This window comes from Phlebotomus argentipes, unplaced genomic scaffold (assembly GCF_947086385.1).
Source record: "Phlebotomus argentipes unplaced genomic scaffold, Phlebotomus argentipes genome assembly scaffold_4, whole genome shotgun sequence".
Classification (NCBI taxonomy): domain Eukaryota; kingdom Metazoa; phylum Arthropoda; class Insecta; order Diptera; family Psychodidae; genus Phlebotomus; species Phlebotomus argentipes.
This window is the reverse complement of record NW_026776174.1, coordinates 9,954,087-9,970,222: the sequence shown is the minus strand read 5'-3', so window position 1 is coordinate 9,970,222 and position 16,136 is coordinate 9,954,087. Positions and strand designations below refer to the sequence as shown.

The 16,136-nt window shown below is 41.9% G+C and overlaps 1 protein-coding gene across 1 annotated transcript; it reads right to left on the bottom strand.

The window, feature by feature from the left end:
* Window positions 1-801: 801 nt before the first annotated feature.
* LOC132258274 (cadherin-99C) lies at window positions 802-15,646 on the bottom strand. Its single transcript, XM_059755499.1, has 10 exons — window positions 15,533-15,646; window positions 8,411-8,555; window positions 8,102-8,280; window positions 7,836-7,958; window positions 7,566-7,742; window positions 7,428-7,493; window positions 6,312-7,358; window positions 3,230-6,243; window positions 1,998-2,183; window positions 802-1,727 (listed from the first exon to the last, which is right to left on the bottom strand). The coding sequence occupies exons 1-10, from the start codon at window positions 15,533-15,535 to the stop codon at window positions 1,586-1,588; spliced, it is 5,082 nt and encodes a 1,693-aa protein (XP_059611482.1). The 5' UTR covers window positions 15,536-15,646; the 3' UTR covers window positions 802-1,585.
* Between the last annotated feature and the right edge of the window lie 490 nt (window positions 15,647-16,136).

Sequence of the window (16,136 nt, the reverse complement as noted above, 5' to 3'; positions counted from 1 at the left end):
CGCACTTGATCGCACTTTCAATTTCACATCTTTTGGCCAGACAATAATTCTCTTCCTCTCTCTCTACTGTCTTTTTACTTTTTGCATAATATGGTATTTTTCAAATTTTGATTAATCACGTCTGGCCTGGCAGTCCTTTTTGCAGAGGATCCAATTACATTTGTCATGAATATGAACACAATATTTATTGGATAACATCAACAATTGCTTGCGCATTAAGTGAGCATTTCCTGATGCAGCCACTCTTTGACAAAAAGCCACTTGCGCGCGCAGTGAATGTGAACCCCCGATCTTGTCCACTGCTTTTCCCTGCATTGAGGTGTTTTTTTTCCTCCTTCTTCTCACAATATGTGTAAATTATTCGCCTCGGAGCATTATTAATTTAATTTAAATTTTGATGTGTATTTATAAATCTGAGCCGCGCGACTGAAAAACGACGCTCAAGACCAATTTGGTGCATGTCGTGAATTTCTTTTAAATTCAGTTGAACTCTTCACATAATTTATAGGCCCTTTTTTATCTTTGTGCTGATAATAAAGGCAAAGTGAGAGAAATTTTCACATCAGTTATGTGATATTTTAATTAAACTGAGCATTTCACAGGTAATATCGATGCAATTTTTGTTGGTTTTGCCTTATTGATGATCAATTTGGCTTTCTTGCACGTGATCGCACTACTAGAAATATATACATATGTGGTCTGTGTCTCGGATAAGAGCTTTACGAAGAGCTTTCAGCCAAGGCAATGTATATATAGCACATCTGCAACCAAATGTCGATGGCTTGAGTGAGAAGATGAGAAAACAATTGAAGAGTTTCACCAGTTTGATCGTATAATGAATATTTTATTTGTTTTTCACATTATTTATTCACACATTGATATGAAGTTTTTTCTATATATCCTATATAAGAGTCTTGAGACATAGTGACACATAAAAATATTTTCCTTCTTGCAGTATTTTACAGTGAATAATCGCGGAAGTATAAAAAAGTAACTTACATTATACATATTGCATAAAATAAAATATCTATCTTTATAAGAATATTTACACTTGATTGACAATGTTACTTTTAACATTTTGTTATACTCTTCGTCGTGGAAAATCAGTGAAGAGACAAGGGAATATTGTATGCAGTCCTAATCATAGTTATTTACAAAATAATGAAAATCATGTACTCATCTCACGCATCAGAGAGAAATGGGATGGAATATAGATATAATTATATACTTCACAACGCATTCTTTTGTATTTTAATTTAATCTAATTATACATGGCCTAATTGAATCATATTATACCTATTGTAGTATGTCTTTTTTCGTCTTCTTCTTCCTCTTGAGAAACATAACACCCCAAGATGGCTCAACATACACTGAAAGATGTATATGTCAATATAAAAATGCACGTTGAAAAATAATTTTGTCTCTTCTGTTTTGAGTAAACACAATGTTTGTAGCATAAAGAGAAAAATAAATATTGAGGATGTGTCTTTAGCCATCCTCTGACTCGAGTTACTACACATCTAAAGAACACTTGTTAACAAATTGATGAAACAATTACTGGTCGATTTGCTCTATCGCTGTGCTCCTACAATTCGGTGGTGGTCTCCACGTCGGATCGGTCAAGATCGTTCAGGTAGGCAAAACCCAGTGGATTGTAGTCTTTGTTGGCGAATGTGACATTCTCATTTGTTGCACTCGGATGATTGAAATGAGCTCCGCCGTATTGTCTGCCACATGAGAAAAAATAATAAAAGCCCAGAATGAGTTATAAAATAAAATAGAGTGTAAAATGGGTGAAGGGGAGAAGAATTTAGGTGTTATAACATTAACGCAAACTCATTTGCAATTCTAATTGCCATCTAAGAACATTCTGCGTGCTCTGCCAGACTTCATGGGATTCGATTTATTCCCACCAGCGATCGAGTGATGGCGCGGAGACAGGTTTCAAGGCGAAATCACGCAGAATCTTTTGAATCTAATATGGAATTCGACTTTACCTCTGCTGGAATAGAGGACTCGTAACTGGCATTATGTCTTTTTGGTGCCTATTATTGCGACCCAAGGTGTTGGTCATGAGTTCGTTGCTGTCGCCGCCGCTGTACATGTTGCATGTGGTTCCATTGAGCGTGTTGAATGTGTTATTTTGGGTCAGATTATTCCTACTCAGCGAATTCATGCCGTACCTGTGCGAAGAAACACCCAGTATAATGTTAGAGTCTCTCTGACTTCCCAAGTCACTGCATAAAATTACAATATTAATACTGTACAATTCATTGAGAGTGAAACAGGTTAAAAATACACCCCATATTTTGCCGGTATCAAAAATGTGCACCGCCAATGCTATGCTCTGTGCTCACTCTCTGTCTCTCTGACTAATCGCGCCCACATCGAGTGGGCAAACACAAGCAGCACAGCATTAATGCAGCCCATGAGCCTCTCAGCAAGTGCTTTTTATGCGATCTCGCAGACTCCGTGTTTAGAACATGAAATTGACTTCCAATATTTTCTGTGCCTTAATCGCGATGTCTCGAGGAGGGGATAAAATGTGTATAAGTTGAGGAGAGACTGAGCGACTCGATAGTGAGCCTTGAATTTTTTCCTCATTGATTCATTTCTTGTATATCTCATGCGCGCCATGTCTTTTCCCTCGGGCAACTCACACAGAGACAATGTAATCTCTATTGAACGAAGTAAAACCTACAGACTCTAGTTTTTCTCCCAACTCTCCACACAGCTCGCAATCTCGGACGACTTGAGCAGGTGTCAATGGAGAAAAAAAAAGAGCGCGGAGCGGTTTCACATTGTGTGCCTCATGTCTAATGGCAAAAGTGGACTGCGCGAGAGAAGAGGTAAAACGAGCTGCTCAAGGGAAACAGACCAACAATCAATCACCCACACATTTCCAATCGATACCATTTCCGCTTCTTTAATCCCAAACTCCTCTTCTCTGCGATATTCGCCCAAATTACATTTTGTGTCTCTCCAAATTCCACGAATATCCCATTAGATCAGACTTTTTCTCCCGAACTTATCTCCTTAATGACACAGCTTTCCGCACGTATAAAGCCTCACCGCGATCAGAATTAAGAATTACGGAGCTCTTTTCGAGAGAACGTGCGGTTTGGCTCAGCATATGCGATGCATAAAAAAGAAGCACTCTCCGCCCCAAATCAATCAAATTGAGAGTTAAATTCGAAAAAATGTGTCTTATTAGAGGCCAATGACTCACCCATTGTTGTAGTGGTTCCTCTCAGACTTTATTCGCCCCAGCGTGAGTGTTCCCGCGTTTTTGCCCAAGGGATTAGCGTTGTTGCGGTTAATCTCCAGGGCGCGATTGAAGGTGTTCTGTCGATTGTTGCCGGTCGCTTGATTGTTGAGATTGTTATTGTTGTTGCGCTGAAGCGTTGACATCGCCGCTGTGGTGGCTTCAGAGTGGGAAGGGCTTCGTCCTCCGTTCTCTTTGTGTGTGATGTAACTCACATTATCCAGGGTGAAGGCGTGATTCTTCGTACTGAAGTCCATTTGCAGATCGTCCTCCTGATCAGCATTTACCGCCATCGCCAGCACTTGGGTCTCGTACTCTTTCAAACTAGTTGTGCTGGCATCGGCATTGTGGTTGCCAATGATTACTGGGTCATATCGCATGGGATTCGGTGGGGTGGGATAGTGTCGCAATCGCTCTTTGAAGTTCTTGTAGCGCGACCAAGAGACGCAAATGTATATTATGCCAATGGTGCCCAGAATCAGAATAACCAGAGATACAGCGATCAAAGCATAGGGGAAGACGTCATTATCCACAGCGATGGCAGTTCGAACTTTGTGGATATGCCTTCGACTCTCCACTGGAGCGTAAATCCCTTGGGCAGTGGCTTTGGCTATTCCCGATGCGGCAAAGCTGAGCTCAGACTGGGCATCTGCCTCAATGAGTTGACTCTTCACTTCTGACGAATTGCGAGAGAGAATCGTTTCGGTTTTGGGATCAATCACGTAAAACCAAACATCTGTAGCATTGGGATCTTCTTCAACAGTTCCATTGTCAGTCAGAAACTTTCTATTGCTGAATCTCTCAATGCCAGCAATGAGGCCAGATGTCTTTTCTGAAAACAATTCCTCCAGCGCTCTGCCATGACTCTTGACATCCTTTGGACTAGCATCTGAGAAAACTAAAGACATCCTATTGATGTCAGCAATGGTATTGATTACAATTCGCGCAAAGGCTGTGTTGAATGGTGAATCGCTCTGTCCATTGTTATCCATAGCTTCTACAGATAGAATCACTGGAGAGTACTTGAGATTCTTCACACTTTTCTGAAGTTTCACGATTCCTGTGTCTTCCGATATGGCAAAGTACGATGTAGCTTCTTCATCAGTGGTCACATGATTAGTCTCTGAGCCTAGCAATCGGTACTTGATCATGCCAAACTTCCCGGAGTCCTTATCAGTGGCTTTCACCTGCAGAATTGGCGTGTCTATGTCAGCATCTACAGGAACTACACCGTAGTAAGTGTCTGGATGTTGAGTATCAGTCGAATAGGTTGGTATCACAAACACTGGCGGATTATCATTCTCATCTTGCACCACTATCTTCAGTTTGGTTACACTTTTCAGCGGGTTCACAAAGTACTTTAGCGATGATAGCTTCACGTCAAGATCATGGAGGGTTTTATTCTCATAATCCAGTTGACGATTTAGACTGACAACGCATGAGTGATTCTCAACGACTGCTCGGAACTGTCCAAAGATATTTCCCTTTATTATATCACACTTGAAGCCTGGATTCACCTTTGTTGCCTTCTTCGAATTCACTATTTGTATAGCTTTTACGGTGGAGTTTGCCAAAGCTGTCTCCGACACATGAGCCACGTAGTTATCTTCGCTGAAAGCTAGACCAATCTGATTGCTAAACGTGCCACTATTTAAATTTCCACTTTCCACTCGCGCTTCATACTCTCCACCACCACCATTGGGATCATTGAGAAGATGTCTCACGAACACCGGCAGTGTCGCAACGGAAGAAAGCTGAGGATCTCCCAAATCGAAGGCCTTCACGTCAACTTGGTACTCAGTATCATCTTCCTTATTAAGTTCATCCCGCAAGCGAATGACACCAGTATCGGGATCAACTTGGAAGTACTTGAGAGCCTTACCTCTGCCCACCATTTCGTATCGCACCACATTTCCGGGCGCCGTTCCATCACCATCAATTGCCGGCATTGATCCCACAATCGTGCCAATTTTCTGGTCATCATTCACTGTAACAGGCTCAGGTACACTCACGAAAACTGGTGGAATATCATTACGATCCTCCACGTCAATGTGAATCCGCACCACATCTCCAACCTCATTGCCAGAGTTCTCCACAGTTCCAATGACTAGTTCGTGCGTTTTCTCCTTCTCATAATCCAATCCCCGAATTGTCTTAACTTGACCATTTCTCGGGTCTACGCGGAAAAGCTCAGAAGCCCCTTGTCGCATTTGATACGTAATTTCTGGTTTTGTATCTGGATCAATTGCCTTAACAGTGGCAATTGTAAGATCGGGAACATTTTCTGGAACTCTAACTTCTAGTCTATCGTCAGAGAACACAGGAACTTCATCCGGAACATCAGTCACTTCAACAGAAACACTTGCAGTTCCCAGTCGACGGTCAGGTGCTCCATCCTTAGCCGTGACCACGAATTTGTACTCTTTAACCTTCTCATAATCGAGAGCAGTGGTTGTGCGAATTTCTCCGGATTTAGGGTGGATTTTGAAAGGAATATCAGATGGTAAAGAGTATGTAATGTCAGCATTAACTCCATCGTCAGCGTCTGTAGCATGAACAACTCCTACCAAAGTGTCAGCTCGACCTTCTTCCACCTTAAACCGATACGGTTGAGCATTCTCATCAAACTCTGGGTTATTATCGTTGATATCCGTGACACGGATATTGACTGTGGCAGTTGTGGCCAGTCCTCCATTGTCCTCCGCCCGAAGGATGAGTTGATATCGAGTGAGATCTTCCCGATCGAGTTTTCGAATAACACTGATGACTCCAGTATCGGGCGCCACTGAGAACTGTCTCAGGTCATTTCCCGAGAGAATAGCATACTTCACCGGATCATTCTCAGGATCCTCAGCCTTGACAACCACTATGGTGGCATTAATATCAGCTCCCTCACTCACCTGAACCTCATACACAGGCTTCACGAAGCGCGGCGGTTTGGTGTTAGGGCCCGGAGTGACGGCCACCTCCACAATAGCCTGTTGGGAGAAATATAGAGACAATTGAAATTATGAATATGGCGACATTCTCACGAGAACTTCCTTACCTGTGAGTGGAGATTGCCAATGTCAGTGGCTTGCACCGTGATACTGTACTGCTCCCCGGCATTGAGTGGCCCACGTGTTTCAATAACACCGCTCCGCTCATCTATGGAGAATTTCTTCACGCCGTTGTTGGATACGTGATAGATGGAATAAGTTATGACGGCATTCTCGCCCATATCGTTGTCCGTGGCGGTGACTTTGGTCACGAAGCGCGTCTCATCGCCGGCCATAATGGTCACAGGGGCGATCATGGGCAGCTTTGGGGGGTTATCGTTGACATCACGCAATGTCACAGTTAAGCTGAGGGGCGCACTGGCGACATTTGTGGACTTCTCGCGTGACACCACCTGGAAGCGGAAGACTCCCGGATTGGGCGGATCACGGTCGAGATTCTCCTCATTCACGAGGAGGTTGCCGTCATCGGAGACCGTGAAATAGGGCGTCGTGAGTTCATATATATAGTCGGGCTTTGGGTCATCATCCGTGAAATCCGCGTCGGTTGTGGTGAGACGGATGGGCATGCCTTTGGAGTCCACTATTTTTGTTCCTATCGACGAGTTCTCATCCACAAAACCCTCGGTGTCTGAAGACGCGATGACTGGTGGATTGGAGTCAACTGGTTTGACGGTTATTGATAACTTGGCGGTGGTGAAACGTCTCGCCTCGGACACCTCCTCAGCTTTCACGATGATATCGAACTTCTTGGCCACTGACGTGTCAATCACCTTCACTTGCTTCAATATACCCGTCTGCTCATCGATGGCGAAGAACTCGTCGTAGTTTGAGGGCATCCCACTGAGGAATGTATATCGAATGGGTGAGCTTATCGTGTCCAAGTCAATGGCTTGAATCTTTTCAGGTAGCACCGACAGAACACCCTGGAGTGACCCAGAGGGCACAGAAGCCGTGTACTCGGGATTGATGCAGGCACCGTCGAGCAGGATGCAGCCGCGATAGATGAATGATGGATCCATGTCGTCAGAGTCGGCCACATTAATCGTGAGTGTGGTGGTTGCTGTCAAGCGCTCAGAGACATTCCTCGCGCGATCCTACGAATGGCATAATTATCATACTTCCGCTATTGTGAGAGAGCATTTAGTAGGTCAAGACACACTCACCGAGGCGACAATTGTTAGATAATATCGCTGAATGCGCTCGTAGTCCAGTGTTTTGGCCACTGTGACCTATTAAAGAGGTTTGTTGTTTAGCCGAGGTTTGTGAAAAATTACATTATGCATTTCCCGAAGCATATTCACCTGTCCCTGATGGGGGAAGCCAATGGAGAATGTCCCATAGCCATCTGCGGCAATCACTTTGTCATCTGTTATGTTTTTCGTGCCCTCCACAATGAAGTACTCCACGAGACCATTAACGCCAGCATCGATGTCTTGGGCCAGAATATTCCTGAAGATGGTTGTGCCAACAGGTGTTGACTGAAAATACACGAGGGATAGAAGGTAATGAATTCTCTTGCCGGCTTCATGAATAAATTGCCGGGTCTGACAATTGCAGAGCTCCGATCTCACCTCTGGAACGGTTGTCTCATATGGCGTATTAATAAATACTGGCGCATTATCATTAACATCGGAAACACGAACTATTATTGGAATATTTCTCTTACGATGTGTCGATCTGATGGTGCATGAAATCTGCAATTGAGCGAGGAAAACTGCTCTATAATCTCCATCACATGGCATACCATAGCATATCGCCAACAATATTCCCCCATTGTGGTACAATTAGTTAAATTTATTGCTGTGAAGATGCGGATGATTTCAACTGGGTGATTTACCTGGAAAATGGTGTGGCTCAGATTTTCCTCATCCCTGTCCAGGGGCTTAATCAGCTGCAGAGCCTTGCCATTGAGGACGAACATCTTGTTCCCCTTGGGGAAGACGAGATCCAGAAGGATTTCACTGTCGGGATCACCATAAATTGGCAATTCAGGTGGGATTGTTCGCTGGCCGATGGCTGTGAGCGAGAAGGAAAGAATCACGAGTAATCCACAATGATTGATGATATTTTTAGCTCTCAGCGGAGCTCCATATATCAAACGAAGACTAACAATGTGATATTTTAGCAAATGAATTTCAATACTCACAGTCGCCTCGACTCTCCTCGATGTCCAGTATGATGTTCGTTTGTCCAGTCTCCACTTCACATGGTTGCAGTTTACCCCACGCACCTTGAACCGTCTCGCAGCATACAAGCAGGATTATGTGCAGTATCATCCAATGCCACGGTGTCTAGTTGTTGCCATGCACAGGAAGGGAGAAAAAGAAGAGATATGCCCATTTGAATATGGAATTTAATTCGACCCAGCTGAGATATCTTCAACGTTCTCATTTGCGTGTTTTCATCTGCCTCTCTCGCGTATCTCTTGTGTTGACCCATGTCAGAGTCGGAAAGGAGGGAAAAAAGAGCAACAACGGAGGTTGTGTAGAATAGGAATAAATTAGCAGAATTTCATCTTTCACCAACTCACACCGTGGATTTATATGATTCTTCCGGTATTATGTAGAACAATTCACACTCTGTCAAGCCATACAAATGCTACGAGATGGTGACATTAACACTGCACAGAGTGGCCTGTTCTCGGAGTCAGAATACGTAAGAGCATGTGTTTCCTAGACTTGATTACATCATTGTCATAAATATACTATGATAAACTCAAAGGTCACATTGAATGCATATATGAAAGAAGTCGTACGAACGTTATTTTGGCGAACATTTTGAACGACTTTGCAAATTTAGATGTTATACATATGTACATGAATTCACAGAATAAACGGAGAATCGACCGAGTGTTTTTTCTTTGAATTTTACGGGATTTGATGAGTTAAGCAAATGTTGGTTTGCTTTTAAAATGAGCTTTTTAATGGAGATAATTGACTGACAAAAAAATTGTCAATGCTGAAACACTTAATCAATCATTACAAATTGTTGCTAAGACTGCTTTTTCACCATTAAAATGATCATTTTTCCCAATTTCTTTTCTGTGTCTGTATTGAAAACCCACAATAATTGACACCTGAACTACGTCACATTGTGCATAAGTGAGAGAATCTCTTGCGAATTTCGACATTCTCCTCCACTCCTTTTGTCCCAACACTGCCACACCGGTTAACATGCTTGTACAATACATTTGAGATTAAAGAACACCTACAGCATCGTGTTATTAAATAAATTGAAGTGGTTTTCCATTGAGGGAATTTTTTCTCTCGAGTTACCACAAGAGTCTCAGTAAATATTATCACAATAGTTGAAGAAAAGACTCCAATGAGCGAGAACACGACGAACCTGTTATTCTTAATTATCAATTCACAGCGAAATTGCGCTATTGAATTTAATCAAAACAGTTTGATGATGTAGCTACAGAGGTAGCATAATTACACTGAGACGATCTCGCGGTGTCTTTTAGCGAAAAAAAAATTGTTTCTTCACGAGCATCAAATGGGAGGACACAAAGAGTCTTCATCTTTATAAAGCATCAACATTGACTTTCAAATCATCACGACGACTGGCCATAAAAATGTGGATGTACTTGAAAAGGTATTGTAGAAAATTAATACAATTTGGTTTTTGGGAAAAAAAGTCCACAAAGTAATTAATCATTATTGGGCAATTTTATAGCCCGAGAGTCGGATTATAATTCACGAAAAAAGTGTTTCCGCGTCGAATGTGAGACACATGCTTCTGAGAGTTGGAAAAATTGAATATCGAGAAATTTACCAATTATGATTTATTTAGATGGTATACAGTTAAGTAAACGCTGAAGTGTGTTTTTCACACTTAAGCAGGTTCACGAGGTGTAGAAACTCGAGAATGTTTTTTGTCACCGGAGGCGCACTTTAAGAAAGTGTGGATTGGATATACAACATTGTGAATATTTAGAGACAAAAACTATTGAAATTGCAAATTTCTTTTTTACATAATCAATTTTAGCCAGCATGACTTGAACACACAATTACAAATACTTCCAATTATCAACCTGTTGGCGATATTTGCTTAGCGGTGTGAGACTGGGATTGTATGGGATTTGTGGGATAGACTCTCGTGAATCTGAAAAGGGAAGTTGCGCAGAAGTTCTGCCGCACAGACATTTTGTTACCACTTTAACCTTTATCCCCCGCAATCTCAACGAAACTCTCCATAGTCTATAATTTTGGTGCTCTGCTGCCATGCCCCGGTGTTGTACAATGGGAAAAAGACGCTCGCGCGCGCGCAAAGTATCCTACTTGAATCACTTTGGAATGCCAAAGTTGCTCACTGCTCAACAAGCTGCAGACATTTTTCCTAACACTCTCACACGGCAAGATCATCGAGATCTCCACCACATTGTGATGGCGGTTATAAACTCACATAATTCACTATTACATCTTATCCATCATGAATCGGACTTTTTTCCCCTCGTGTTGTATATATATTCACTTACTCCTTTTGCAATGTAATCATGTGCCAGATTGGATTGTTAATCTCGGCAACTGGCATTTGAAGGCTCAAGAGAGACAGTTGCACGATGCCCATTTTGCGAACAGCAACAGTGGACTCAATTATTGTGATGTTTTTTTCCAGGCTTTCTTGCCAGAGAAGTGCACACAAAAAAGAGAGCTGTAGAGTTCTTTTTGTGCTAAATTTGAAAAATTGATCGCCAATCAGCAGAATAATTTTCGACATGAGTGCAGAATTTGAGGCGAAATCTTTTCGGTATATAATGTGTCTCATATGTTTTGGTATCACATATCGAAAGTGTAATTTCAATTGTACATATAAGAAACACTCAAGGACTACAACTTTGTTCAATTCATTAGAAATGTACAACAAATATTTGTTCAAGACAAATGAAATATTGGCGGATTCTTGCGAAAGGCAGCAAAGGATTAGTGAGCCATATAAAAACTCACTTTGCAATCTGCTTTGGATCGACGGGAGATTATGAGACAATTGGCGAGATCTCGCGGAGCATAAATTAACCTTTGATCTTGGAATGTTATTGTGTATCGGAGAAGGATGAGCTCATACATCATCTGACCCGGGCTTCCAGCCCAGTCGACGCTTTCCGATTGTATGTAATTTTCAGTGGCGTAGCAGACGATCACGTGACCTGCAGATCAAGATGCCACCCAATTCATGTTCTCCCTCTTCTTATAAATCATCCCAAGCCTCCAAATAGGGCTTCAGAGCACTATTGTCACGATGTGATGTCTTGCCTGTCGTCGAACGTCAAGGGCGATTGACTCCTTGTGCTGTGCTTGCTACGCCACTGAGATACATTTATGCGGTCCTCACATGAAAGCAGAGACATGGTGTTGGATAATCAATGGCATTTCACCTCTGATAAATTGTAAGAGAGTGAAATTTTTCATCAAAAAGTCAACGCGCAAGATGGGCATTTTTCCGGGGCGAATATGTAATGGGCGCGCGGCTGTCTTGTGTAGACATTTTTCTCAATGGACGGAATATGGGATGTGTGGTAAAAATGCAACTCCTCGAGTCACCAGTGAAAGACAGCCAGCAGTGCGCCAGCGACTTAATGCCTCTCGTGGATGGCTGAAGTCAAACAGAAATGTGGTACATCGTTGAGATAAATCTCATGTATATGGAATAACGGCATCGTGACACACAAATATCAAAGAGTTATAAGATATTTGAAATACATTTTACCCACTAATATCCCATTGAATTCCTTCCACTCCGTGCCTCTGCACAGATAGCGTGTGTTCGGAGCTATGAAAATGCATCCCAAATGATCCACGGCGCGCAGTCGAAAGAAAAAGTCAATGGGTAGAAATGGAAACTGAGTGGATCATAAGAGAGATTCGAGACGATATGGGAGATGAGAGCAAAAGAGACAGTGGAGAATTTTGATTTCTCTAATTGATTCTCGCTCTGTGTGTGCGAGAGTATAATTTGATGATGCAGAGCCGGAGAAATTGTTGAAGACGCCAAAGAGAGTCACAAAAGGCACATTGGGAGATTGTGAGGCTCAATATTTGTGGAGACGATGAGAAAAAAATACCAGAGGACCACCTATAGTGATGCAATCATTCATAAATTGTAATACACAAAAATTATCCAACAGAGTTTCTGATGTTATGGATTTTATTTCGGAGTGATAAAACAAGTCTTCAGTGGGTATTTCCAAAAATTACAAGAAAGGGCGTGTTTGAAGCGGAAATTCTCAATTTTCCAAGCTCTATCACGAATCTGATTGAAATTTTATAGCGTATCGAATCTATCCCGAAGAGTTTTCTACCCTTAGAGTGAAAAAAAGTGAAATAATTATTTCCCTACACTTTTCAACAGTTTCAAGTGTTTTTGAGTGCATTGCACGATTTTTATGATCTTCATCTTGAATAGAAACTCAGACTTCCTGATGAATTCTAGCTTTCATGCATCAGCTCAGCAACATGCTTGCCCATCATATATCGTCTGAAATGGCGCATATACATATGGAAGATGTTGAGGCAACGTGGAAGCCAACTGCCAATCTGTCAGCAGCATTTATGCTCTCAATTGCGCTCTTCTGTTCTTCTCACCTTTCCCATCACCCATCTCAGCCCATCCGCAGTGCAGCAGAATTCTTTATCAAAGTGGATTAGTAAAATCACTTGAAAGCTGCTCTACGCAGGAAGAGTACTCGTGCTCGTCAACATTGACGGTGATCAGAGAGTGAATGGAGCTTCCAGCACTATAAAGCATTCTTCGCCGGGGTCTTTTGTTGGAGCGTGTATGCGGCAAAAAGTGGGATGTATCGAGCGAGAGAGAGATTCATGTAATATTCCAATAATACATTATGAGTAGATGCTTTCATGATAAATTGATGTGGATGGTGCGGAATGCTTTCCTCAAACAAAAGTGTATACACTTCTTTTAGGCATTTGAAATCTCACTGTTTGCGATGCTCTTTCAATTGACCTTTTGCATGAACTTGATTCTGCCTTATTTTTATGCACAACATTGTAGTGAAATTGAAATTGCGCCGAGGCGGAAGGGCGCATTGTGAGAGAGGGAGAGAGAGAAATTGGCCACCAATAAAATCTGTCATAGATTTATGGATATTTGAGGCAGATGAAAGTTGGTGACATCTCGATTGAGCCATGCTCTCTGTGGTTTTAGTAATTATTATTAAAATGTGAACAGAGTTATCATAATATTGTCGATATTTAAATTTGTAACTCGCTCAGGAGGCAATTCAGTAAAGTATCGATGGGGCAAGTGAAATGGAATTGCAGTCAAACATGGCATGAAGTGAACGAAATCGCAATAAAGTCGTTGGTGTTCCGGCGGTAAAAATCATGTCCTCGCGCTATAAGTCGCAAGAAATGAAAGACACACGCAATAAAATCGCCCCATGCCGCCTGCGGAAGGCTGATCGCGGTGCAAAAGAATAATATTTTCAATATTATGTGGAAAAAGATCACACAAGATAATGTGGCTCACTTCCTCATCGCACTCTCTCATGTGGCCTGTTCTAAATGCACTGCTCGTTCACGCTAAAAGCATTCACCAATATAGGACTGTGAATATTGAATAGTCGAAAAAGCTTCATGTGCAATTACATAAGTGGCTTCGCGCGTCTCAACTGCCGCAACAGCAGTGGGATTGCATGTGGATATGGTCAAATTGATCTTTTATACACCATTTCACGAAAGTGTTGAGGATCAAATGCGAGTTGAGGCGCACGAAAGTGAGACTTTTGAAGCTTTAAGACAGCCCAGCGGAGAAAAATATCGCTACAGCTCACACTCGAGACGTGATGGAAAATGTTGATGGACTGGTGTGGCAAATAAATAAACAAGAGAATAATGAGAAATGAATGTAATGATCGTATTATTTGAAATGATTGAACATTAGATGAGAAATCTTGTGCGTATATGTTCACCGTGAGATTTCTTCCCATCATAGCATGCAATCACACTTAAGCCCAGAGAGCAGCAAGAACTCTCGGGACACACTCAAACGAGCCCGACAAAGCAATTTTGGTAGAAAAATATCGTCATTACATGGAGAACAAGGAAAAGACACAAAAACGCAGTAACATAAAATATTCATGGAGAAAAAATCTCTTTCTAAACGTCAACACGACAAGTTATAGTCAATTTCTATTATTCAGATGAACCTAATTAGAATACTGAATCTCAGCGGAGGTTGTCTCAGTGATCTGTCGTGGGATGTTCTCATGTCCAGCGTGATTTGTCCCGAAAATGCAGAAATAATGGCTCGGAGACATGACAATTTCATGATTTAACAGACCGTGGCAGTTAATTGCACGATCAGCAATCAGTTAATGCGTTGCATATAGGATATTTTGCTCTCAAAATTTATGTTATATGTCAGAGTGTTTATATTGATTTCACGCCTCCAGCTTTGAGGAAGTATTGTGCGATTGAGAAGCATATTTGCTCCAAAGTTGCCCCGAAGGAGTGCAATGTGTGGTGATGCAAAAGATGCAAAAAAGGGGGCACCCTAATCAAATTTGATCTTTTGCCTCCGAACTGTTACACTTTGTTAGAAATGACTGGGTTTTGTAAATGCCGTGCCGGCGAATTCATCACACACGCTAATCAACTTTCAAGGAATGTGATTTGAATTCCATTGGAAAATTGCGAGGAATTATGGTAAATAGATATCTTTTTGATCTAGCGCGCGAAAGACCTTTTTTGCATTTGCCATCAATTGAAACATTTATTCCATCTCCGCCCACTTTGAACTCTCTCACACTCTTGAACCCAATATTGTCAATCAGAAGTCGCACGAGCCTTTGTTCCCTCGAGCGGTGGCGTGGATAATTTTTGACTAATTGCTAATTTTGGGTAGCGAAATTAACGTGTGTGTAAACGATCTACATTTCATACATGACTTTCACCTCCGCAGTACCTGAGAGTGTTGTTTGGGTCAAATTCGAAATGCAAGACTTCCTAGTGGAATGAAAGGATGTTTTGTAATCGAGGAAAAAACGCGGAGTGAGTCATTTGCGAGACAATCATAACTTTTTTTTTTCTTCTCTAGCATCTCCTATTGAGATCGAAGTTAAGACCATAAATTATGATATTCACAACAAAACATTTACATGATGCAATTTGTCGAAAAAATCGATATGGTGGCACTTTTGGATGGCACTCCGCATAAATCAGTTATTGATGGGGAATAGAATTGGTAACTGAGCGTGATGAAAAAGTATAAAATGTGATCATTATTGTATTTATGCGCGAGGTCTTACCATTTTTCATGCGGTTCGATGATGATGAAATTTTTGGAGGCTCCGTAGAAAGGAGGAGAGTGAAGGTGGGTGTCTCCAAACAGTGTTAAATGTTGAACAGGGGGAATTGTGTGAAAAACAATCTCGAGTTAATTATTTCCTCACGATGCCACGCAGTTTCCATTCAGAGAGCATCACAACGCCACCAACACAATTCCTCTCCTCAGCTTCTGCCACGTTAATCCTCCTTTAAGACACAAATCACTCGATTGATGCCACTAATTTTCAAATGAATGCCATTGTCTGTGGCGGGCGAATTCACATCACTGGTCGTGGGCAAGGGCCACGAAGTGCAGAGTGCAATTAATTAATTAGCACGCAGTCGCACTCAAATTCAGCACAATTTCAGCCACACTTCACTTACAGCCAGTTCCATCTTCGCACTGTCTGAGCTGGAGCGATTTCACGGCAATCGGCAACGCCTGCAACAACAAGACAGAGAAGCAAATTAAATAAAGATTAATCTCTCATCTTTGGGAGAAAATCATTGCGTAAGCCATGGGGCACTTCTTCAGATAACAATCAGTGGAATCGTCGTGTCTTCGAGCTAGGCATAAAAAGATGA